Below are 24,566 nucleotides of genomic sequence, written 5' to 3' on the forward strand. Positions count from 1 at the left end.
GCACACCAGATTTTTTTCGGCCAAAAAGTCGGAGTCGGTTGTCGGAAGCATCATACTAACAAGCCGAAAATCGGCCGATCGGCTGTTGGCCGAAAATTCACGGCCAATTATCGACGCGTGTGTACGGGGCTTTAGTCAAAAATACAATTTTCTGAACCGCTCTTCCCTATTATTTTGCCTAAGACAACAGGCATTCTAGGTCCCTGATAGAGTCCAGTTAAATCTCTCATTCTGCCAGGGAGGTTATGGTTTTAGATTCCTAATAACTGGGTATGACTGCCCTGGTTGCAGCAAGGAAGTGTCTGAAGACCTGTTTCTTGGTTGGTTTAACCAGACCCGGGATCAGTGAGAGGAAAGCTTTCTTTGAAGATATAGGGAAGGGAGTTGTCATAATTTTGCAGTAAAGATAGTAGATTTTTGTCCAGAATGCTGGGATTGGGGGGCAGTCCCACCAAATGTGGATAATGGTCCCTGGAGACTCATGATACCTCCAAGTATCAGGAAGGATAGGGTTTAACTGGGGGAGTATAGCAGGACATCTGTACCATTCTGTCTGGATTTTTAATCCTTTTTCCTGAACCTTGTTGCTGCTGATATTTTAGGAATGAAAAATGAAGCACTTTTCCAATTGAGATTCACACCACAATTTCTACATGTGTGTTTTTGATTCGTTCTGGTGCTTTTTTTTATGGGTTTTAGTGCACTTTCCCCTTTTTTTTTTTTTTTTTTTTTTGTCATATCCATTGAGAACATGTGTGTTTTTGATGCGTTTTGCCACATTCCAGATTTGTTCTATATAAAAAAAATGAAACCTGTACTTTTGTTCAATTAACTGGTGGGAACTAGGGCCAGTGGAATCTATGTTGATCACAGTCTATGCATTTTTTGATGCAGAATAAAATCGCACTGCGCTGCATCTGATGTGAACCAGCCGTCATTGGGAGTACCAGTGGTCTGAAGTTCTCTCTCCTAAGCCTGTGTGTAGGAGGCAAGGTCTGGACGTATAGAGTATAACTGGGAGACAGAATGGGTTGAATGGGCATTCTAAAGGATGGATTTAACTTTTGTGATGAAAAAAACATTTTATTTTTAAAGAGGGTTGTCTGTTTTAAAGTAGGATGTCTGTTGGTATTTTTTTTTTTTTTTTTTTGCAATCTGTGCGATTTCTGCTCACTTTCCATCCCTGTGACACCAGGACAAGAAGTAAAAGGAACAGGAATATACAGACCGCAATAAAGACCACACAAATGTGATAACCTTTCTCTTCGTCCTTTCCTTTTTATCTTTGCTCTTTTGACAAGCGACTCTAGTTGAAATGCAAAGTTTGCTTTTTAAGGGGTCTTTCACCTAGATGGCAGATCTTTACTGCACCCTGAGAAGTGATCCCCCCTGCAGTTTACAAGTGTTTAGGAGGCGATACGGCTGATGTGTTTTTGTACATCAAATTGCAAGTGTAAATTGGCCCTTGATGAAAGTATACTCAAGTTTCTCCTTTACCGCTTTAGGACCGCCTGCCTGCAATGTACTACAGACGGGCAATACCTACAGGCACAGCGACTTACCAATACTTTGCTGACCTTCTCCAGTTTCAGGGCGCGTGCACGCCGACACCCGCTGTGATTAGATAGAGTGGGATTTTGTCAGCAGGTCCTGGCCAATGATTCATGGCCAGGACCTGCTGATTGGTTGTGTTCAATCACAGCCCAGAGCCCTGTTTTGACAAACAAACACAGGGCTCTGTACTGAAGGAACGATCTTTGTTTCTGCAGGGAGAAGGAGCAAATTAATTTTAGTCCTAGCAACACGGCGCGGCCACGATCGCCGCACTGTGCGCCCCCGAGGAAGCTGTTCTGGGATGCTGTCGTATGACGTTGTCCCAGAGCGAGAGCCGCACCGCTCTGCTCCGCCGTCATTTGATGGTGGGCGGGCGGCAGTAGAAATTCAATTTTTTGTTTGTTTGCTTTATAGCAAAAAGTAAGTGCCGGTTCACACTAGGTCGCTCAGACTTAGGGGGCGACCTCTGAAGTCGCGTGCAGCGCGACTTCGGCGCGACTTGCACAGACTTCATAAAATGAATGTCAATGCAAGTCGCCTCCAGGTCGCCCCGAAGTAGTACAGGACCCTTTTTCTAAGTCGGAGCGACTTGTGTCACTCCTATTAGAACCGGTCCTGTACTACTCAATGACCGCAACGGTGCACGACTTGCCAGGCTGACCAAGTCGCCTGACAAGTCATATTTGGCTACGTTTCCACTATTGCGGCTACAAAGTCGCGCTACTTCTAGCGCGACTTTGTAGTGTGACTTGTTTGCGGCTACTTCTGGGGACTTCAATGCGACCTTCCTTCTATGAGGGACAAGTCGCACTGAAGTTGGCCCAAAAGTAGTGCAAGAACTATTTTTCAAGCCGCAGCGTCTCAAGTCGCAGCAGTTAGAATGGGCCAAATTTAAATTAATGGCTTTTGACTTGCTGTGTGACTTGACATGTGTCAAGTCGCACAACAAGCCGCACTAGTGGAAACCGGGCCTTAGTGTGAACCGGCACTAAAAGATCTTTTTTTTTTTTTGGTCTTTTTTTGTTTATAAAAGCGCAGTGGTGATCAAATACACTATATCTGTGTAAAAAAAAAAAAAAAATAATATAAACTTCATTTGGGTACAGCGTTGCTTGACGACGCAATTACCAGTTAAGGTAGCGCAGTACTAAATAGTAAATAATGGCCTGGTCAGGAAGCAGGTAAAACCTTCCGGTGCTAAAGTGGTTAAAGAAAAAACAAAGTCCAGCGTCACATTTACATTAAGCAGCATGTTGTCTATTGCGAGATGGAATTTCTAGGGAAAGTACAGTAACCGTACCTTCAGCAGTTTATTCCCTACAGGGTTTGTGGTTGTGACCAGAGCAGTTAGCGAAATCAAAAACAGGAAACAAATGTTTCAGTGTTATCTGACACCGAGGAGTACAACTGTCTTTTCAGGGTAAGTTTGATCACAAATATATAACAGCTAAAAATCCCGATTCAGCATTTCCAGCTAATTTGCTGACAGTATGCATCTTGTTGAGGAAGATTTATTTGACTTGCAGTAATCTGGTTTTATGTTCGTGAAATTTTAGGCTGCATTCACTCGGGTAGCCAGGGGTGCATAGTTGGATGTGTCCAAAGGTGACTAAATGCCGCCTCTGGATGCAGCAACACTGTCCTATGGCTACCTACAGACTCCCAGTTTGCAGGAGTCAGTTTATGTGCAGCCAAATCTTAGCAGAACTGGCAACTCTGGGCACACACTGCATCCAGGATTGGTCAGAGACTCTATTTGTAACCAGATGAGCAGTTACATGCAAACAGCGGCGGGGACGGCCATTGAGTGCAAATCTGACAGCCACAGCTGGTTGTACACCGTTTGTGCATGCAGCATTTTGGAACCACCATCAAGAATCAAGAAATTCTCGTTGGCAGCCACCACTGTGCTCCTTGTAAGTGTAGCCTGAAGTTCTCATTCACATGGGTGCAGAGGCCCATATAACGTCTAGGAGTCGTTTGTTTCCTGAGCGGGCAGCCTATGTTAATCATTGGGGATGCATTAAAGCTGTACATGCCCCTGTGCCACTTTGAAAGAGAACTACAGTGCATCTATAGCCAAAATGTTTTTTAGCTACTGTGAAAAGGTAAATAATGTATTCAAGAATGGGCGCAATAATTGGCTGGTAATGCCTCGTACCCACGCACTGATTGTTGGCCGACCGATCGGCCGTCTTTTGTCCAGTGTTGTTGTGTTTGTTGAAATGTGCTCTAGACTGCACACAAATTTTGTTGGCCAACAACAACAGACTGCAGAAGTGATGTCATGTTCTGGTTTACTTTCCGTGTGTTTTTTCTTCTCTGAGCATGCCCAGTCTTGCTCATCTGATTTTTGTCTGCCGAAATCTGTACTGACTGACGAACAATCTGCCGTTCTGTTGACGGCCAACAAAAATTTTATAGCATGCACACCAGATTTTTTTCGGCCGAAAACCTCAAACTAACAAGCCGACAATTGGCCGATCGGACGTTGGCCGAAAATTCACGGCCAACAATCGGTGCGTGTGTACGAGGCTTAAGGCAATCTAAAAACAGCTTGTTCCAAGAACGAAATTACAAAGACTGTTGGGTCTAAAGGCTAACACTGAAAAGCAGAGATGGATGGGGGTCGTAGAACAGGTAGTCGGTGTAGGAAAAAGGGTGGGAGGCCTCAGCTAGTAAAATATAGAATTCATTTGAAAGTAGAATGTCAATTGAGGAGTCACTGATTAACAGTCTGGTCTGATGCCATTTAACGTAATGGAAACGGTGCATTATATTTTACATTACATTTTTTTTATTGCCATAAAGATTCAACCTCTGTCCTGGTAAAAATTGTTAGCGGGACAGAATGTAATGGCAAATACAAATTTTTACAGTTGTCACTGGAGCAGGGATCATGGGTAAGTCTACAGGTAGTAACCGCTGTCTAGGGGTACATGCAGACGGTTGTATTAAATTACTGTTCTTGTAAGTAAAATATTGCTTGAAATTATTCCTTAAAATGCTTGTATTTGCACACGTATAGAGGCGCATTTTAAATAGATACCGTCAAAGAGTGACTACATTAAAGTGGTTTTTAGAGCTTAAGGTTTTGGTTTTTTTTTTTTTTGTTAAACTTAAAATGGAGCTCCAAAAAAGGGGAAGCTCTGATTGTCTGCCTCCTTGCCCCCCTGCACTGCCACATTTGGCACCTTTTGGGGAGGAGAGAGGAATGGGGTACCTGGTATTGACAGGTATCCCACTCTCACTTCCGACTCGGTTCACCGCAGTGAACGCAGCAGGAAGTTGAGCCCTCCTTCCCCTGCAGCCAGGCCATTCACAGAGTGCAGCGCACTTCGTGCATGCACAGTAGGGAATCGGCTGTGAAGCCTCAAGGTTTCCCTTAGTTGAGATGGCAGCAGCACCCGATGGTTGATTGAAAAATCGGCTGGGGTGAAGAAGCCGCTGGATTCCTAGGCAGGTAAGTGTCCTAATATTAAAAGTCAGCAGCTACAGTATTTTTAGCTGCTAACTTTTATTTTTTTTCTGAAGGAGCCTGGAGCTCCTCTTTAATTCATTCTCTGCATTAAAGCGGTTGTATACCCAGCTTGGTGATTTTTACCTACAGGTAAGCCTATAATAAGGCTTACCTGTAGGTAAAATGAATATCTCCTAAACCTGCATGGTTTAGGAGATATTCATCCGCATGCAGCTGCTGACATCAGCGGCGCATGCACTCTGAAGGTCAAGTGTATTGTGACGGAACTTCAGAGCTCCTTGCCAGAACAGAGGGCATGCGCGGGAACGATGTCATCGCGGCTCTGGCCACTCACAGCGCCGGAGCCCGTGAACCCAGAAGAAATGCAGAGGAAACATGTCAGCTCCCTCAGCGGTGACTTTGTTTAAAGGTAAGTATTTCATAATGTGCTAGTATGCATAGCATACTATTGTCTTGCAGGGTTTTTTTTTCTTCAGTGGCTTACAATCGCTTTAAGGTGAAAAACCTTCCATGATCAGTTTCCCCAGCACATCCCTAAATCATTACCTGGCTCCACTTTCAATCCAGTGCTGTGCATATCTGTAGCAGCCCTGCACTCTTTCCCTTTTTACAGAGGACTGAGGTCACAGCGGAAGCCATTGGCTTCCACCAAAAAATTTCAATTTCTTTGGAGCCCTTTTGATGATATTCCTGGGTTTAAGTTTCCTGAACCTGCACCCATGCTGATGGCCAGTGACATCCAAGCAACTAGCATTTTCAGGAGTGATGTGTGCAACATTAATCTCCAAATATCTATCAGTAAAGATTTTATTTTAGGTAGGGTACACTTTGCAATCCTTCTTTTAAAATGACTATGCCAGTTTAATTGGAAATCTGCACCGGCTTTTATTGTCCCCGGTAGTGTCCAATTGCCAGGCTGCTCTTAATAGGCGCAGCTCCAGCACTTCTTGGCAGTGATTGAGCCTGTTGCCTCATACAGATTTCCAAAGAGACAACTCATTATCATAAATGGCCAGCAGAAATTTAGGAAACGGGAGTAAGCAGGCAAGTTCTGACACTACCCAGGGGTAGTTCCTAGCATTTGGGTATAGCAGAGGGCAACAAAACCTGCTGCTACGTATGTGCAATCCCCTGTAGGTGACTTCACCTTATATGTGCTAGGAGCTTTAATTTTTAAATAACTGACAGAGTCTTTGTTTATTATTGTTTTCTTTTTTTCTTTTTTTTTATTGCGCCAGCAGTTTACACATGTACGTTCACTTCAGCCCATGCGCTCAAGGAGCTTACAATCTAAGGTCCCTATATTAATTTTTAAATAACTGACAGTGTCTTCATTTATTATAGTTTTTTTTTTTTTTTTTATTCCACCAGCAGTTTACACATATACGTTCACTTCAGCCCATGCGCTCAAGGAGCTTACAATCTAAGGTCCCTATCTCAAATGCATATGTACACATGCTAGGGCCAATCTGGACAAGTTCCAATTAACCTTTCAGCATGTCTTTGGAGTTTTGGTAGGAAATCCACGCTAGCCCAGGAAGAACATGCAAACTCCATCTAGATAGTGTCTGGACCAGGATTCATAACTGGTAACCATTCAGGCTGGCCATACCTGGTTCGAATCTTGGTTGGTTCAGCAGGAACCGGCTGAGATTCGAACAGTTAATGGGCAGGCTGCATGTACCAAGTTGGTCGATCAGCTTGGGTACAACTAGCCTGCTGGATTCTCTTGCCATAATCGCTAGTGGCTGCTATAGCAATAATTACTGCCCCCCCGGCCGGGAGCAGACGATTGCTCGGCAGGAGGGATTCCACTGTCAGCACTCTCTGTGTTAATGAGGGAATTGTGCAAACTTCTTTCCTGCAACCTGTAGTTGCAGGTAAGAAATTTACACTGCATATGGCCTGCCTAAGCAACTCTGTTAATCTGTTGTAATGTGTATAGAATACGGCCATTTTAAGTACACTCGCTAATGCTATAGGTTAGTTTATATCCTCCTTAGGTCACATAGTTAATGGGTGCAAGAACAGACTTCCACCTTTGTGTGACAAATGCCTCTTACATAAGTTAGGTTATTGCTGTTAAAACACAACTTGTGCAGCTGGCTCTACACTTTACAGTTAGTGAAGATTCATTTGGCTGCACTTAGGAGCTATGTTCTGTAATGAGATATTGCTTGAAGCTACATGTGATCATTCATTTGTGCGGACAACTAAACTGAAAAGATAAATCTTCTTACAGGTTGGCTATAACAACTCGAATGCTGCATGATGGAGAGGACCCAGGGGAGTCCTCTGATGCTGACATTTACATTGCAGGAACTACTGGGTCATGATACAGTGCAGGTGGAGCTCATCCCGGAGAAGAAAGGCTTGTTCCTCAAACATGTGGAGTACGAGGTGTCCAGTCAGGTGAGATCATAGGGAATTTTTTTTTTTTTTTTTTAATTCTTTATTTAAAGGTATGCCATGAACAATAAGGAATAACAATGCTACAAACATTTGCATGATATTAATAGAAATGTGGACTACGTAGTACAGGGAACAACCTCATGTAAAACATACTATCACAAAGCATAAGCATATTGTGTAACCTGGGTACGTATGTAGTCTTATCTTCCATACTTATTCATTCATGTGCAGCATTGCTGTAAACAAGAGTTTGTGTGGAGGGTAGTCCAGCGACACCCACCCAAGTGGAGGGGGATAGGAATCCCCGCCGGCATCTACCACTTGGCCGGGACCAGCCCCCCACCCTTTGTTTGGAGCACACCTAGTGGCATTTTATGACTTAATAGAAGGGCTAGGGCAAACACAATGCCCTAAGTCAGGGCATAGGGAATTTTAATGTGATCTAAATAATGTTAAAAAGAATTACACTGTAAATGTGTATCACAATTCCCAGCCGTTTTGCTGGATATGGGTCCCCTTGGGTTACCGTTACAACAGCACATTTAAGCATGTTTCTCCAAGTGTGAGCACTGGGACAATGACCAGTCCAGTATCTTTGGGTTTTTGATTTATTTAGGAACTTGGATGGGAGAAGGGATGAGTGGGATACTCCCTTAACTCAACTACGCACAGTTGGGCGGAGAAACTTAAGAAGTACTGTTTGATGCTGGTTAACACTGGCTGAATGCCCGCCAACGCTGACTTGAAGCTGGTTAACGCTGGCCGGATGCCGGTTAATGCTAAACTATTCTTGTAACTGAGCTTCAACTAAAGAAATCCTCTTTTAGCTGCCTTAGGTACTCCTTCCTGAGGTAGCTACTTTTACACTTTTGCTGCACTGCTGAACGTTTCAGGGCCCACACTGGCGCCCCCTTTCACTCCCTTATCTTCAGGGTTTAACACTTGGCACCCTCTTTCAATGCCACAACAACCGGTTAGCTGATTCCTGGATCCCTTTGACCTTCTGGAGTGGCCCCCTCTCTTAGGCAGACCCCTGGGTAGATTTTGAGTACTCACAACACTGTTTTTCTTGGAAACTTCTGCCCAGCAGCTCCACTCGGTCAGCAACACTCTGGATCCCTTTCTGCAGCCCAGCTCAACCTCCGGTTCTTCAGGCCGACTGCCCAGGACACCTTCACTCGCTCTGACAGGAGAAGAGACAGGCTTCAGCCTCCTCCTGGGACTCTGCTTCCCGCCAAAGATGCCCTGTCACATTCTCCCGCCAGGTTTATACCCAATCCCAGGGTGCATTGCGGTGAACTCCACCCTTTGGGACAGCTATAAACCTTGGTACGCTATTGGCCAGGTTTCCTCCACCGTCCAACAAGAGCCCTCATTGGATACAGTGGGGAGACTCCCCAGACTCAACAGACTACACTTGGAAACACATGACAGCCTAACTAACTAATCAGCCCCCCCCCCCCCCCCCGATAAGCAGACAGGGCCACACATATTTTTTTTCCTACCACCTACCTAGGAGGGTTCTACAAATGGAATTTGTATCTGTTTGGAACTGTTTGCAACAAAATGGGTGCCTGTCTCCTACAGCACTTTGTAAGCAGCAGTAATATCGGCCTACTGTTTTCCTGAAAATCTGACCATTGAAATGCAGTGGTGCTCTTCCAACAGCTTTGTGTCAATTTTGTCAGACTGTGATACTATATTTCACCAGCAGGAGTCAGCGTAGAGAAATCTGTGTTTGGTAGTGTTTGTTTAAACTTGAGAGAGGTTAATTTAAAGAGGAATTAATTTTAGACTGCAAATTCCTTTGATCAAGAAAGGTACAAATCACTTTTTTGATTGAGGCCTAACTTAGAGAAGTGCCCACCCCCTAGTATCTTCCTGTGAACTATCTTGGAACCTATGAACTTCCCAAAACCTCCCAAGCTCTGCCCATACCTCCTGCTTTTTGACTTCTTCATCACCTTCTTCCATGCTCCCCTTAAGGACTTCTCCCAGGGCATCTTCGATCTCTGGAACTCCCTACCCCAATCTCACAAGCTATCTCCTATTCTATGTGCCTTAAGGTCCATTTTACACTTGTGCGACTTGGGACTGAAAAGTCACATGACAAGCCGTTCTCCCTTATTTGAAATGCGTACCCATTCATATCTGTGCAACTGCACTACTTTGGTCCAACTTAGATGCGTTTTGAGGTCCATTGACCTCAAGATTGCACAGGCACTGCTTCAAGTCCAGTCAAAATCGCGGCAAAAAAATTGCAGCAAAATCACTCGACTTTTAGGTGGCACAAGTGTGAAAGGGGCCTTAGATGATCTCTGAAATCTCATTTCTTCAGGAAAGCCTATACTACTTTCAACTGAACGTTTGCTTTCCGTACCTTACAAGCAGGGCACTCTTACCCTTTTGTCTGGATTTGTATTGAACTGCACTCCCTATTTTGAAAAGAACTGCAAAAACTGTTGAACCTATACAAATCTGTATAATAAAAATAAATGCAATAAGCTAACAAATACCAAGTTTTTCGAGTAAAAAAACAGAGAGGTGTTTTAATTATATATATATATATATATAATTTCCTTGTTTTTTTTTTTTTTTTTTTTCAATCCTATTTTATATATATATATCAATGTATTCAATCACTTTTTATATATATATATATATATATATATATATATATATATATATATATATATATATATAAAAAAGATCACAGCAGATCAAGCAATACCAGTAGTAAAATACAGAAGTGGCAAGGTAATACACCACATTTTGGTCAAAGTTTACCAAATTGCAAGTAAAGGTGGATAGCTCACATTACTTGTATACATTGATGGAGACATCCACTGTAGTGGTGATTATTACGAGAGCTGCTATATTTTATGGTTACTTCTCAGTGTTGGATTTCCCCACCAGGTGGTTTTCTGCTGCAGGATCCCAACCCCCCTCCCCTCATTCTTGCCTGATCTGATCCAGCTACATGCATAAGAGCAGCGGCTCTTGCCATTGTCTCCCTCATTGGACAGATTGATAACCGCTCCTTTAAATCAACTCCAGTGATGAGGGGAGGGGGGGGCTCGGGAGCGAGCACACACGCATCGGACAGATAGGAGGAGCCAGGAGCGCCGGCAGGGGACCCGAGAAGAGGAGGTTTGGGCAATCACTATGGCACTATATAAGAGGGTGTGCCTACATTAAGGGTGTGGGGCCCACTACATTATATCATGATGTCTATGTTCTATACAATAGTATACCCCAGGCCAGGACTACAGAGGCAGCCAGGTCATTCACATGATAATCTGCAGCACATTTTATGTGCAGTATTTATGGGTGTTTCAGCCTATCAGTATTTGCTATCGCTCAGACCTTTTACCTGGCTTGGGTTGTTATGGCACTATATACAAATATAGTCAATATGTTTCTTTTTATATGGCCCCTGAGCAGAAGTTAATCATAAGGCCACTTTCACACTTGTGTGACTTGTCCTGCGACTTGGGACTGCAAAGTCACAGGACAGGTCGTACTCGATGATTTCCAATGAGTGCTGTTCATATCTGTGCGACTTCAAAGAAGTCCCAGCACTACTTTGGTCCGACTTTGATGCGTTTTGAGGTCTATAGACCTCAAGATTACACAGGCATTGCTTCAGTCCAATCAATATCGTGCGACTTTTAGGTCACACAAGTGCTAAAGGGGAACATGCCTGGATTGCTAACTGTCACATATGCTCGTTGCATCAACCAAACCGTTAAACCATCAGGTGGCTGGTGTTGTGACTCGCATCATATGTGCAGCGCAATGATAGCTGCAGATTAGACAGAAGCAGCTTCCATGGCAGTAAAGGATAATAGGGTTTGATTCTGTTTTAGGACTGTCAGCATATCAGTCTACAATCTTGGCAGTCCCTAAAAATGCCTAAAATGGGGAGCAACTGAGCATGTGGAAAGCATAATGAGTCAGTGTATTACTGAATTTTACACAGGAGAGACCCTTTTTTTTAGCGTTTTACATAGCTATACCTGGAGAAGGGGCCAGCCTGAAGTGATATAGCAGGACTTCGTTTTCTGACTAAAGGTCCACTTTAAAAGAACTTGGTGTAACAATCAACATGAACAGGTTATCCTGTTACTCCTACAGACTCAGTCTCTTCAACTCTACTCATACCAGTATCACAAGTAGCGCCATAGTCCTTGGTGGGACTCAGACTTAATACACAGGAAGAACACCTGACATTTGCATTCAGATGAGGGGCCAGTTATATTGCGTATGCAAGAATGTACTGTATGATTGTTCTTACATATTGCTCATATGTGTAGTAACTGATTGGCAGTCTAGCAATTTCTGTGTATTTCTTTCTTTTGTGGTCCGAGCGCTTTCTTGGTCACCCCTTTCTACACTGATGGTCGTTGTTTGTTAGTCCATGCTTTAAGTAGCTATTTGGACACATCAGAAGTTGCAGTGGTAATTATGGTCTAGGTCAGCCCTCAAATTTTCCACTCACCTGCTCGCATTTTGCGAGTGGAAAATGATTGAGGGCGAGTGTTGGGCTGCCTCGGGAACTGTTCTCCCAACTATCATCCAGGGGAAGAGAGGAGAGGAAGAGGAAAGCCGGCCAGATAATCAGGCAGCGGGGATTGCCCCGCTGCAACAGCTTTCATTTAAATTGCCAGGCACTCGCCATCACACACAGCACTGCCTCCTGGCCCAGCTAATTTGATAGACAGAACACTGGTCCAATGTCGGGATGTGTGATGTCTGTTATAGGAGCGGATCCAAGAGGCGGGACTTTGTGTGACGGCGAGCGCCCGGCAATTCAAATGAAAGCTGTTACAGCGTAGCGATCCCCGCTCTGTCATTATCCGGCCTGCCTTCCTCTTCCTCTCCCCTCTCTTCCCCTGCACAGGTGAGGCTGCATTGACGGGCACTGGTGAGAAATGCAATTTTTGGGAAAAAAATTCACATTAATTAATTTTAAAAATACATAATTTATGTCCTATTTTTTTTGTAAAATATGAAAGATGATGTTACACCGAGTGAATGGATCCCAAACATGTCACGCTTTAAAATTGCACGCGCTTGTAGAATGACGACAAGCTACGATAATTCATCCATAGGGACGCTTTAAAATTTTTACAGGTTACCTGTTTAAAGTTACAGAGGAGGGCGCACTCTGTAATATTGCAGAGAAATATTGCTCTTGCTCTAACATTTACAGCGATACTTCACATTTGTGGATGACAAACTTTTTTTTTTTTTTTTTTTTTAAATGGTTTACTTCTACCCTAGACCGGAAGTGATGTTATGATGTCGCGCCGGTCCTCCAAGACCATAGAGGCAATTAGAGACAATATGGTCTCTGGGAACATCTATGGCCAGCTGTAAGACCAGTTGGATAATTTCTTGGGCATGCCATTATAAACGATAAGCCTGAGAAACACAGAACGGTGGGAGAGGGGGACGTCCCTTCCCATCACTTCTGAAAGAGATCCAGCAGTTAATTAGCTGCTCAGACTGCTTTCATAAGAAAGCCAGCCAGTCACCGGCTGAAGAAAAAAATTACCGTGGTTACTACTGATCGCTTCAGCCATAACCTTGGTAAACCACTTTCCTGGTTTTTATGCCTGGACAAATGTCATACATCCCAGGAGTCCTCAGGTCTTCAGTAGGGGAGGGAGGGGCTTTATCAGCTAAGCACACTCTCTCCTGCTTGCATGTCTTTTTTAAGGGCAGATGGATCCCAGGAAGTAAATACTACATAAATCTCTGCCCTTACTCAAGATGGCCACGGCCAGAAAGGCTAGGGGTGCTTTTCAAAGTGAGTTCTTAACAAAATAAAGTATGGAGACCTGAATGGATAGGTTTGCTTTGAATATTTAAAATTTAATTAAATAGCAATTTTGGTTTGTGGTGCTCAGATGAAGTTTAGTTTCACTTTCTTTTGTTTTTTTACCTTAATGCATTCCCTGCATTAAGATAAACAATGTTTCACTCGTGCCCCCCCCCCCCCCCCAAATCACCTACCTGAGTCCCTTATCAATCCAGTGCCGTGCTCCGCTGCAGTTCTTCTCTCTTTACTCCCTGATTTTACAGCACACGCTGAGAGCAGTGGGGGCCATTGGCTCCTGCTGCTGTCACTCAGATCCTGGGAGGAGGAAACGGGGGGGGCGTGGCCGAGGGCTTGTTATGGGGGCACATGCAGGAAAGAAGGAGCAGACAGCCCCGGCTGGGAACTCCAGAAAAAGGGGTAAGGGACCGCTCCATGCAATACTATTGCACAGAGCAGGTAGAGTAAGGATAACCTCTTTTTTTTTTTTTTTATCCCAGTGATCCGTAAAAAGGAGGTGGGAGGGAAAGGGTTGGAGTGGTGTTAATTTAATCCCATTTTATGTATTAAGTTGGGCTTAATTCATGCTGAGAATGGTGATCGGGATTGGGGAAAATGAATCCCCCCCCCCCCTAATGGGAACCCAGACAGTAATATAAATCTGACAGGGGTTCTAGCCCCTTACCACTCTATCCAAATCAAAAGGAAAAGTTTTGCTTTTTATTATACTTTAAGGCCTATGTCAGAGAGCAAAGAAACTGCTTACATGTTTTTGTGGTTTTGCTCCCTTGCTGGCCAGACCAGTGAGGTTTTGCTTCACTGCTAAACCCCTCCGGTGAGCAAACCTTTCACCTCTCAAGGAGCAGGGTTGTAAAAGCAGGTAAATGTACATTGTAGTGATATTGTTGCTGGTATGTTGCGCTCAATGACAGGATCATTAGTCTGACATATTCTTAATGCTGTGTGTACAATCCTGTATGCAACTTATTATTGATTGCGAATGTCCTTCAAATCCCACTTTTAAAACCATGACCTCTTGATGTCTCTTTTACAGTTCTTTAAGTCTTCGGTGTATAGAAGATACAATGACTTTGTCATGTTCCAGGAAATGTTGTTACAGAAATATCCATACCGCATGGTACCAGCTCTTCCGCCAAAGAGAATGCTTGGAGGTATATGTCATCTACTTCTGTATTCATTTATTTATCCATATACAGTATACAGCTAAAGGTGGCTTTCTACTATCATCTAGAAGGGGAATACCCTGTGTATACTTTGCCTCACTATTGGTTGTCACAGTCTTTCTCTTCCTATTAGTGCCAATCGCCTTTTTGTAATGAGCTGTTGAGCAAAGTGGAGGTTTTGCTGCTTGAAGTTTCTCATTTCTTATGGTATAGCTTAACTTCGCTATGGCAACTCCTTGAAAGCAAATCTCTTTTCACAGCCGGTCTTTCATTTTTTTATTTTAATTTTAAGGTATGCAATAAGATGACGTCATCACGTTATGAAAACATCCATTTGTATAAAGTATACAGGATGAATACAGATATAAGTGCAAATAATACTAGAAATGCAATGCAAAAATAAAATGGCACATTGTTATGATATAACTCCAGTCTAAAGGCCAACACACCCTTATAAAAACTACATTGTATTGTGGACGACAACTTAATGGTGGACAGTGATAACATGTCAATACTCAGAAGGTGGTACAATCAATAATAATTACATAACTGCTAGAAGACAGGGGTAGTACAGTGACCCCTCCTATATTAGAGGATTAAGGGAGGATAGGGGTGAGGAGGGGTGGACGGCCCAGGAGACGAGCTCCAAAGGTAGACACTCGAGTTATTGTCTTTCATTTTTGAAGGAACTGATAACCTCTAAGCAGTAGTAGCCTAAGGGTTAGTCCCCCCCCCCCCCCCCCTAATTCCCAGGAATGACTGACATGCCCACATGTTTACCACTTCGTAGTTAAAATTGGAAAGCCTTATAATTATTTAAATTTTAATTGGCTATTAAAGCTGGACATATATTGGAGCTACACGATTCTGGATAAAATGAGAATCACCATTTTTTTTCTTAGAATAAAGATCACGATTCTCGGCATAACATCATCTTTCACATACAAAACAGTTACGCCAACTTTACGGTTTAGTTTTTTTAAAATCCATTAAAGTTTATTTTTTCCCAAAAAACTGCATTTAAAAGACCACTGCGCAAATACAGTGTGACATAAAAGATTGCAACGTTCACCATGTTATTTTCTAGGGTCTCTGCTAAAAAAAATATATATAGAATGTTTGGGGGTTCCAAGTAATTTTCAAGCAAAAAATAAAACTGATTTTAACTTGTAAGCAACAAGTGTCAGAAGAAGGCTTAGTCCTTAAAGTGGAGTTCCACCCATTTTTAATAACTTGGATTACATAGATGTATGTAATCCCCTTTAAAACGACTTTTACCAATGGAAACTTTTTTTCTCTTACGTCCTCCGACAGTCGCCGCCATCTTCATATTCGTCACAATGGGGTATTAGACTTTGCTCCGTAGGAGTAGCTAGGCAACAGAATATGTCAATATTAAAGCTTTTAACATATCCCCACCCCAGGGGGTGGTCCCCTCAGTCTATACCCTCCTGCTTCCTGTTTCATACTCCAGTTTCAATGTCTAGCTTGTCAGGAGTAACTGGATGTCTCTATGCTGGGGCATTTTGTCTCAGCCTTTCTCTATTCTTTTTTGGTTTTTGTTTGAGTTTTTTCTCTCTCTTTACTTAGCTGTTATTTTTGTCAGCGTTAGTTAGTTCTTCTGATGAAGAGGATTCGTGCGGGCTGGGTCTCGGGCTGATCCCCCTGTTAGCAGGTTGTGGGTCAGTGGCTTCCCAGCCTGCCATAGAGCGTTCAGCCAGGTAACGCTCCTGGCGCAATGAACGACCCATCCCTGTTCGGTGCAGGGATGCTATGGTGAGGTGGCTACCTCACTGGACGCTGTGCGGTTTCTCAACCCCATTTTTGCTGCGTCCTGGATGCGACTCTCCCTGTCACATGTGCAGTGGCTTGTTCGCCTGTGCGGGTTCCCCACGCCATCTAGGAGGTAAGTGTATCTGTGTGGGGACCTGTCTGTCTGGGGGGTGTCAGTCTGGGACTGTGTTACCCTGCCTGTGTTCACACTGTTAAGTTCCCTGTTTCTCTGGCCGCATGCTGTGGGCTGCGAGGAGGGGGGGATGTGCTGCACTATCTGTGTCAGACTGTGAATGTGTGAACGGCTGTGTGCTGTGGGGCATGTTTATTTCATGTTTGGGGCACATTACAGCGACCGCTGCGGCGGTCCGCCATGTTTTAATACTGTGGTGTGTTTTCTCCACTTCACTGAGGTGGAGGAGCGGCGTTTTCGGCGCCAAACGGCGCCATTTTGGCAGCGCTCACTCCGGCCGCATGGTCTCACTGCGGGCGGCCATTTTCTTGTAGCCTTCCATAGGCTTTCATAGAGCGCCCTGTGTTGCATCGCTTCCTTTCCCTGGGCGCACCGATCGAGGCAGCAGCAGCGGTGGTCTTTACATGTTTTTACCTCCCTGTCCCTATTTCCTTGCCTGAGTTGAGTTTTTTCTCCCTGTGGGGGTCAAAATTGTGTTAGTGTGTGTGTGCGGTGGGCAGCGCTCGCCGCGCTTGTTTAAGGGGCTGTTAACCCTTTATTCTCCGGCATGGTATTGGGGCAATGGATTCTCAGGAAAGCATATTTCCTACCACTTTGGTGGGTGACCAAGGTACTGCTGTTTCCCCCCCAGGGGGGGATTTTGGCTGCGGTTGTGGCTAACATTGCTACTCAGGTGCAAATGCTTGTGGCTGCTCGATCCACAGAACGACCCAGAGTTTCAATCTCCTCTGATCGGAGGGTGATGGTGATGGGGCTGCTATAGCTGGGGTCTCCTTATCGGGGTCCCGTTCCTCCCTGGATTTTGTGGGGTCCGTGGTGGAGGCTGAGGTAGAAGGGGTGGGTAATCCTCCCCCTGGCTCGCCTGAAGAGCTTGCACTCATGGATGAATTGATTGCTTTTATCAAGCAAACACTGCGTTTACAGGATGAACCATGTCCTCCTCCTGCTGCCCTGGCAGCTTATGGGACGCAGAAAAGACGCATGACATCGCAGGTCTTTTCTTGCACTGATGATTTTCAGCGCGCTGTTAAGGAACAATGGCGCAATATACGCGAGCCCTTTGCTGTACCAAGTAGGTTCAGGCTGCGGTATCCTTTCACGTCCGCTACTGATGAGCGGTGGTGTGTGCCACCTCCGGTGGATCACGCGGTGGCGGTTTTGAAAAAGGCCACTGCGGTTCCTGCAGAGGACACCCCGGTGTTCCGGGATGCTGCGGACAGGAGGCTGGAGTCTCTTGCCCGTCATACTTATTCTATTAAGGGTTCTTTGCTAAAGGCTCTATTTGCTTCGCTTATGACAGCCCAGGCTGTCGCGAATTGGACGCAGGTACTCAGGCGCGTCCTGGTGGCTGATTCAGCCTCACCGGCGACATTGGATTTGGTGGATCAAATCCATCAGGGTGTCATGTATTTGTGTGATGCGGACTTGGATATAGTACCGTTGGCTGCACGTGTACACAGTGTGGCGGTGTTGTCTCGCCGCCAATCTGCCCTATGATGGATCTCGCCTTTTTGGAGAATCCTTGGATACACTGATAAAGGGGATCACGGGTGGTAAGGGCACGCTCTTGCCCCACTCCCGCAAGGATAAGGTTGCTCATGGTAAGAAGCATGCTTCTTTTAGGCCCTCTCGGGGGTCCTTTCGTGCCTTTCGGGCGCACTATAAGGGCAAGCTGTTCAATGGTCAAGGCTCCCAAAAGAAGCCATGGTCAGGTTACCAGAAGTCCAGCCAGTCCGGACCCGCTGCCCATAACAATGCGGCCTGCAGGGGCGTCATCACCCAGTTTTGGGGTGGGGGGACGCTTGCTCGGTTTTTCTTCAACCCTGGTTGGCCCGTGTTCGGGACAGGTGGGTTCAGGAAATCGTTCGTTCTGGCTACAAGATCGAGTTTTCTCTCTCGGCCGGAGAGCAGTTTTTTTCCCTCAGGTGGTTCCGGTGCCTCCTCGGGACAGATTTTGGGGGTTTCTTTTCCACTCTGTTCACTGTGCCCAGGAAGGAGGGCAGGGTACGTCCAATTCTGGACTTACAGGCTCTGAACCACTTTTTGCGGGTTCGCAAGTTCCGCATGGAATCCCTGCGGTTGGTGGTGGCTGCCCTGGTTCCGGGGGAATTCATGGCTTCCATCGACTTGAAGGATCCACGGTTTTTCGCCAGGGTGCTTGCACCGGTTTCTGGTTTGTTGACAGCCCAGGGCATCTCTGTCCTGGGGTATCTGGAAGATATTCTGGTTCGGTCTGCGACCAGCCAGGGTCTGGAGGAGGACCTGTCCATCACGATGCTGACTCTACAGGAGTTTGGTTGGACGATGATTTTCCAAAGTCGACGCTGTGCCCGTCGATTCGTCTTCCCTACCTGGGAATGATTCTGGACTCGGTCCGGGCGAAGATCTTCCTACCAGACGACAAACTCAGGACTCTTCAGGAAGGAGTCAGGTCCCTTAGGGACGTTCCGTGCTCGTCACTCCGGACGTGCTTGAGATGTCTGGGATTGATGGTCTCGGCTTTCGAGGCGATTCCCTTCGCCCAGTTTCACACGCGGGGTCTCCAAGCGGAGATCCTGTCCAGGTGGGACAGGCGACCGCAATCTCTGGATCTCCAGATTTCGTTGGGCCATCGCACCAGAAGAGATCTTCTGTGGTGGCTCCAGTCCCCGGCGGTGTCGGGGGGCAAGTCTTTTCGTCCTCTCTCATGGACGGTGGTCACCTCGGATGCCAGCCTGTTGGGCTTGGGTGGTGTTCTGGGCGTTCTGTCCGCCCAGTGAACTTGGTCGGAGGAGGTTTCCTCCCTTCCGATCAACATTCTGGAATTGCGTGCGGTGAATCTCTGCCTTCAACGTTGGCCGGACGGGCTACAGGGCTGTCCGGTTCGGGTGCAGACGGACAATGCCACGGCGGTGGCTTTCGTCAATCGCCAAGGGGGCACCAAGAGAGCCCGAGCGGCTCGGGAAGTGGCCGACATTCTGTCTTGGGCCGAGACACACGTCCCGGCGATATCGGCGGTTCACATTCTGGGGGTGGAGAACTGGCAGGAGGATTGTCTGAAGCCGCCAGTCCCCGGACCAGGGGGAATGGTCCTTCCACCCGGATGTCTTCCAGATGTGGTGCGCGAAGTGGGGTCTTCCGGAGGTAGACCTGTTCGCGTCTCGTCTGAACAGCAAGGTGAAAAGGCTTCGTGGCAAGGCCGCGCGATCCTCGGGCAGACGCGTCAGACGCGTTGGTAGCTCCGTGGCATCAGTACCGACTGATGTATGCGTTTTCACCGTTTCAATGGCTGTCCAGGTTCCTTCGCAGGTTGAACTCGGAACCAGAACACAGTGTTTCTTGTGGCACCGGACTGGCCTCGCCGGTCCTGGTACGCAGACCTCGTGCATTTGGCGGTCGACGCCCAGTGGCGTCTGCCTCTTCGAGAAGATCTCCGGTATCAAGGGCGGATATTCCATTCTGCTTTACAGTCGCTGGCTTTGACGGCCTGGCTGTTGAGACCGAGGTCCTGAGGGATGGGGGTCTCTCCCCTGAGGTCATTCTCACTTTGATCGACGCGAGGAAATTTTCCTTGGGGAAGGTCTATTACCGTACTTGGAAGGCCTATTTTGCCTGGTGTGAGTCCAGGGGGTTTTCACCTCGCCCGTACTCGGTGTCTAGGGTGTTGTCCTTCCTTCGAAAGGGTGTTGCCAGCGTTTGGCGCTGGCTATGATCGAGGGTCAGGTGTCTACGATGGCCGTTATCTTTCAACGTCCTAGGGCATCTAACTCCTTGGTTGGCACTTTTGTTCAGGGGCATCTGGTCCCTCCTAGGAGGGTGCCTCTGCCTCCTTGGGACTGGAATCTTGTTCTGTCCGTGTTACAACATGGTCCTTTTGAACGGATCAGGTAGATCTCGTTGTCTATGTTGTCCAAGAAGGTCACCTTTTTGGGTGGCGATCACTTCGGCTCGCTGAGTGTCGGAGCTGGCTGCTTGTCCTGCAGATGTCCGTATCTGGTCACTCACTTGGTTAAGGTGGTCTTGTGACCTAGCCCTTCTTTTTTTCTGAAGAGGGTTTCGGAATTTCGCCTCGATGAGGATATTGTCTTGCCTTCGCCTTGCGCGAAGTCTATGCATCCGAAGGAGGTGGAGTTGCACTCCTTGGATGTTATTCGGGCGATTAGGATTTCCCTACAATCGTCTGAATCTTTTCGCATGTTGGATTCTTGTTTGTCCTTCCGGGGGTCCTCGGAAGGGCGTAGCGGCGTCGGCTTCTGCCGTCGCCAATTGGTTCGGACAGGCCATTGAACAGGCCTATGCTTTGCAGGGAACAGTTTCCCCTATGCCTGTGAAGGCGCACTCTGCCAGATCTCTGAGTACGTCTTGGGCCTGTCGTCATGGGGCTTCTGTGGCCCAGGTGTGTAGGGCGGCGACTTGGTCGACCGTGCACGCCTTCACTCTGTTTTTACAGAGTGGAGTTTCAAGCATCGGCAGATGCTTCCTTTGGCCGAAAGGTTCTTAGTGCGGCGGTTCCTTAGGGTCCCTTGTTTTGGACCTTTGGGCTGTTTGGGATTTCTTTTTATCCCTGGGTTATTTGTTTTTTTCCTGGGTTATTGCTCCCGTTGAGCAAGTTTTTTCTCATGTTGCCCAGCTGGTTTCCTTCCTTTGGTAAGGTTACTTTCTTTGATGTGGAGACTGCGTTGCCTTTAGGCGCGGCTGCGTTTCCCACCCCTCATGTTTGCACTGCTTTGGGACGTCCCCATTGTGACGAATATGAAGATGGCGGCGACTGTCGGAGGACGTAAGAGAAAACGGAATTTTTGTAAAATCTTACCTGTAAAATTCCTTTCTCTGAGTCCTCCGACAGTCGCCGCCCCCGCCCCTCTTTTGGGGTTTAGGTACTCTACTGCTATTCCACTGAAACTGGAGTATGAAACAGGAAGCAGGAGGGTATAAACTGAGGGGACCACCCCCTGGGGTGGGGATATGTTAAAAGCTTTAATATTGACATATTCTGTTGCCTAGCTACTCCTACGGAGCAAAGTCTAATACCCCATTGTGACGAATATGAAGATGGCGGCGACTGTCGGAGGACGCAGAGAAAGGAATTTTACAGGTAAGATTTTACAAAAATTCAGTTTTTTTGCTAGTAAATGCCTTATTTTCTTGTTTATTCATCCTCTCCTCACTTCCGGGTCCGATTGGCGATTACGTCATTCGGCGATTCGCAGAGGGTGCTGGGATGTATTCCATGGCATGAAATCTCGCATTATCACACAGGAGCTGAGCTGTACTGTATGTACTGAGGCCGTGCTTTGCCCCGCCTCCGCCCCGCCTCCTCTCAGTGAGCTGTACTGTATGTATTGTATTGAGGCCGTACTCTGCCCCGCCTCCGCCCCGCCTCCTCTCAGTGAGCGAGGACTGAAAGCATTATATCCTCACTGAGCTCACTGAGAGGAGGCGGGGCGGAGGCGGGGCAAAGCACGGCCTCAGTACATACAGTACAGCTCAGCTCCTGTGTGATAATGCGAGATTTCATGCCATGGAATACATTCCAGCACTCCCTGCGAATCGCCGAATGACGTAATCGCTAATCGGACCCGGAAGTGAGGAGAGGATGAATAAACAAGAAAATAAGGCATTTACTAGCAAAAAAAAAAAAAAAAAAGTTTTCCATTGGTAAAAGTCGTTTTTAAAGGGGATTACATACATCTAAAGTTACTAAAATGGTTGAAACTCCACTTTAAGAGGTTTAACTGCCCTCATTTACAGACGGAAGTTCATTCCTTTGATCTAAAAGAACAAAGTTATACATTGTGTTTATAGTCCTCTAGCAGCCTTAACAATGTTGATAAACATTTGGACTCTTTTTTTTTTTTTTTTTCTTTTGACAGCTGTGAGTGAGCAGGGAACAGCTCTGTAAGAATCGAGGACATGCTGTTTTAAGATCATGAGGGGGGGATCGAAATTGTGTTTTTTTTTTTTTTTCGTGCAGCTCTACCATATATTGCTTAAAATCAGTGTGTGGCATCCCCTGCTGAAAAGAAGTTGAATATTTAATTGAGTTCTGTTAAAAAGACATGTTAGAAAATTTTCCAACGATCAGTTCTGGCAGGAGGGATTCCTCCATCTCAGTTGTGTGGATAGAGAAACCTGTTAACCTAACCATTTCAGGCAAGCTAACTATGTGTGGCTAGTCTCCATCCAGATTTTAGCATGGTGTTCCCAATAGAACAGTCACACTTCCAGTGCTGTAAGAGCAAAATAATAGGATAAGCCTTCAGTAAATTTTTGACATTAGAATAGTCCTAAAGGGAAAAAGAGAAGTACTGAATGAAATCTACATCTGTATCATATGTAAAAAGCACAACTAGACAGATTTGAAATGTGAGGATTGATTTTAGAATTCACCATTACAGAAACTCTGTAAAGGTAACCGAACACCATACCCCTTTCAAGGCTCCCTCAAGCCACTCCAACGGTCTGGGAATTTCAAATCCCTGCTGCTTTATCTCCTCTCTGTCCTCTGGGTCCCCCACTGCTGCCCTTGGCTCCCCATCACCACCACCACAGAGTACCCCTATAGCAAGGAGCTCTGGGGGCATTCATATGTGCTCACTCCCAAGCCCTACTCTGTGTGTCTCTATTGACGCCAGAGCTCGGCCTTATCACTCGCTCTCTCCTCACCGCCCAATGGCTCCTGTTGCTGTCTCTGAGCCAAAGAGGAGGGAGAGAGCTGTTGTTCTCGTGCATATCACTGGATTGAGATTGGGCTCAGGTAAGTATAAGGAAGAGGGCTGGGGGATGAGCTGCAAACAGAAGGTTTTTTACCTTAATGTAGAGAACTTTAATTTGTTCACCCTTGGCATAGGGACTTTACAACATGTCTAATTTGCTCCCAACTACAGCGTACTATTAGCTAAAAGAAAAAACCAGGCCCTGCCTTTTTTATTGACATGGAAAATCTGATTAAAGAGACCGTTTTTTTTTTTTCTGGGCCTATAAATGAGGTATAAAACATAACAGAAACATTACAAAATAAAGAAAAAAAAAAATAGGCAAAATGTAAAAATAAGTAAGTGTCCCATTTTTAAGGTAGGTATCTTTTATCAATTTATAAGAACGGCTAAAATGAGTTTAAACCTTTTTGTTTCTAAAGTCTTAAAGGGGATTTCTAAGAAGCATGGAAATCTGCGATATTTTGTGAACCATCTTTGCATATAAATGGGTTCTCACTTCCCACAGTGCTTTCTAAAACTTGTGTGATTTGTATTTCCTTTTGGTGTGCAGTTTAGGCAGACTGAGATCTAACTATGGTTAACGTACAAAAATATTCTGGGGAATTCATAAAGCGGGTTATAAACACTTTCTACAATTCCTTCGTTCTTTTGCACAAGTGTCGATGCAGGCGACCAGATTTATATACCTGTCAGAAGCCGGTACATGAATCCGTTTCATGAAGAGGGGGCAGCCCTAATGCTGGCTATACACTAAACGAAAAATGGTTCAAACTCCTTTTCGAAAAACGAACACTCGCCGTGGGAGCAATGATAGTGGCATCATGTAATGACCGATAAATTATTCAAAGGACATAAATTTAATCAGTTTTTTTGTTCTTTTTTTAACATATACCAAGTGCAAACAGTTTGGACGAGGCACACATTAACCTTTCAATTTATCGTTAGTTCGGCAGAAAATTCCCAAACTTTCCCTTCGTTTTTTTTGTCTTAAAAACATCACAACCGATTACGATATGTGCCCATTAACTGGCCGAAAAATGAACGAACCGTCCAAATGACCGAATTTCAACAGATTTTTGGTATAGTGTATGGCCGGCATAAGGCTGGACTGCCTATATTGCGGGCGCTCTGTCTTTAGTGCATGTTTCGCTGCTTGCTATGACACCGTTGGCTTTGCAGCTGACCATGTTCCAATAACCAAAGACTCACCACTCCCATTTGCCCTCCAACCAGCAGAGCAGTTACATGCTACCTCCCTGTAAAAACTGCCTGGGTCCACTCTATGGTATATGTTCAGCTACCCATCGCCTGTAATTATTTACACCTATGAAATGAATCCCCTTAGTTGGTGCACTTAATCTCAGAACTAAAATCTAATTCAGAATTATCTCCCTTAAAAGGAGTCATATGCCTCGCTGTCAGCTACATATACCACATATGCTTTATA

The 24,566-nt window shown here is 45.6% G+C and overlaps 1 protein-coding gene across 1 annotated transcript in view; it reads left to right on the forward strand.

Annotated features, from left to right (window-relative positions):
* SNX8 (sorting nexin 8) overlaps positions 1 to 24,566 on the forward strand; it is a 67,288-nt gene that overhangs the window by 15,940 nt on the left and 26,782 nt on the right. Inside the window, exons 3-4 of the mRNA XM_082261280.1 lie at positions 7,278 to 7,447; positions 14,326 to 14,443. Coding sequence (XP_082117406.1) covers positions 7,304 to 7,447; positions 14,326 to 14,443 — 262 coding nt within the window. The 5' untranslated portion in view covers positions 7,278 to 7,303. The remainder of the gene's footprint in view (positions 1 to 7,277; positions 7,448 to 14,325; positions 14,444 to 24,566) is intronic.

This window comes from Pelophylax lessonae, assembly GCF_965119305.1.
Source record: "Pelophylax lessonae genome assembly, chromosome: 6".
Classification (NCBI taxonomy): Eukaryota; Metazoa; Chordata; class Amphibia; order Anura; family Ranidae; genus Pelophylax; species Pelophylax lessonae.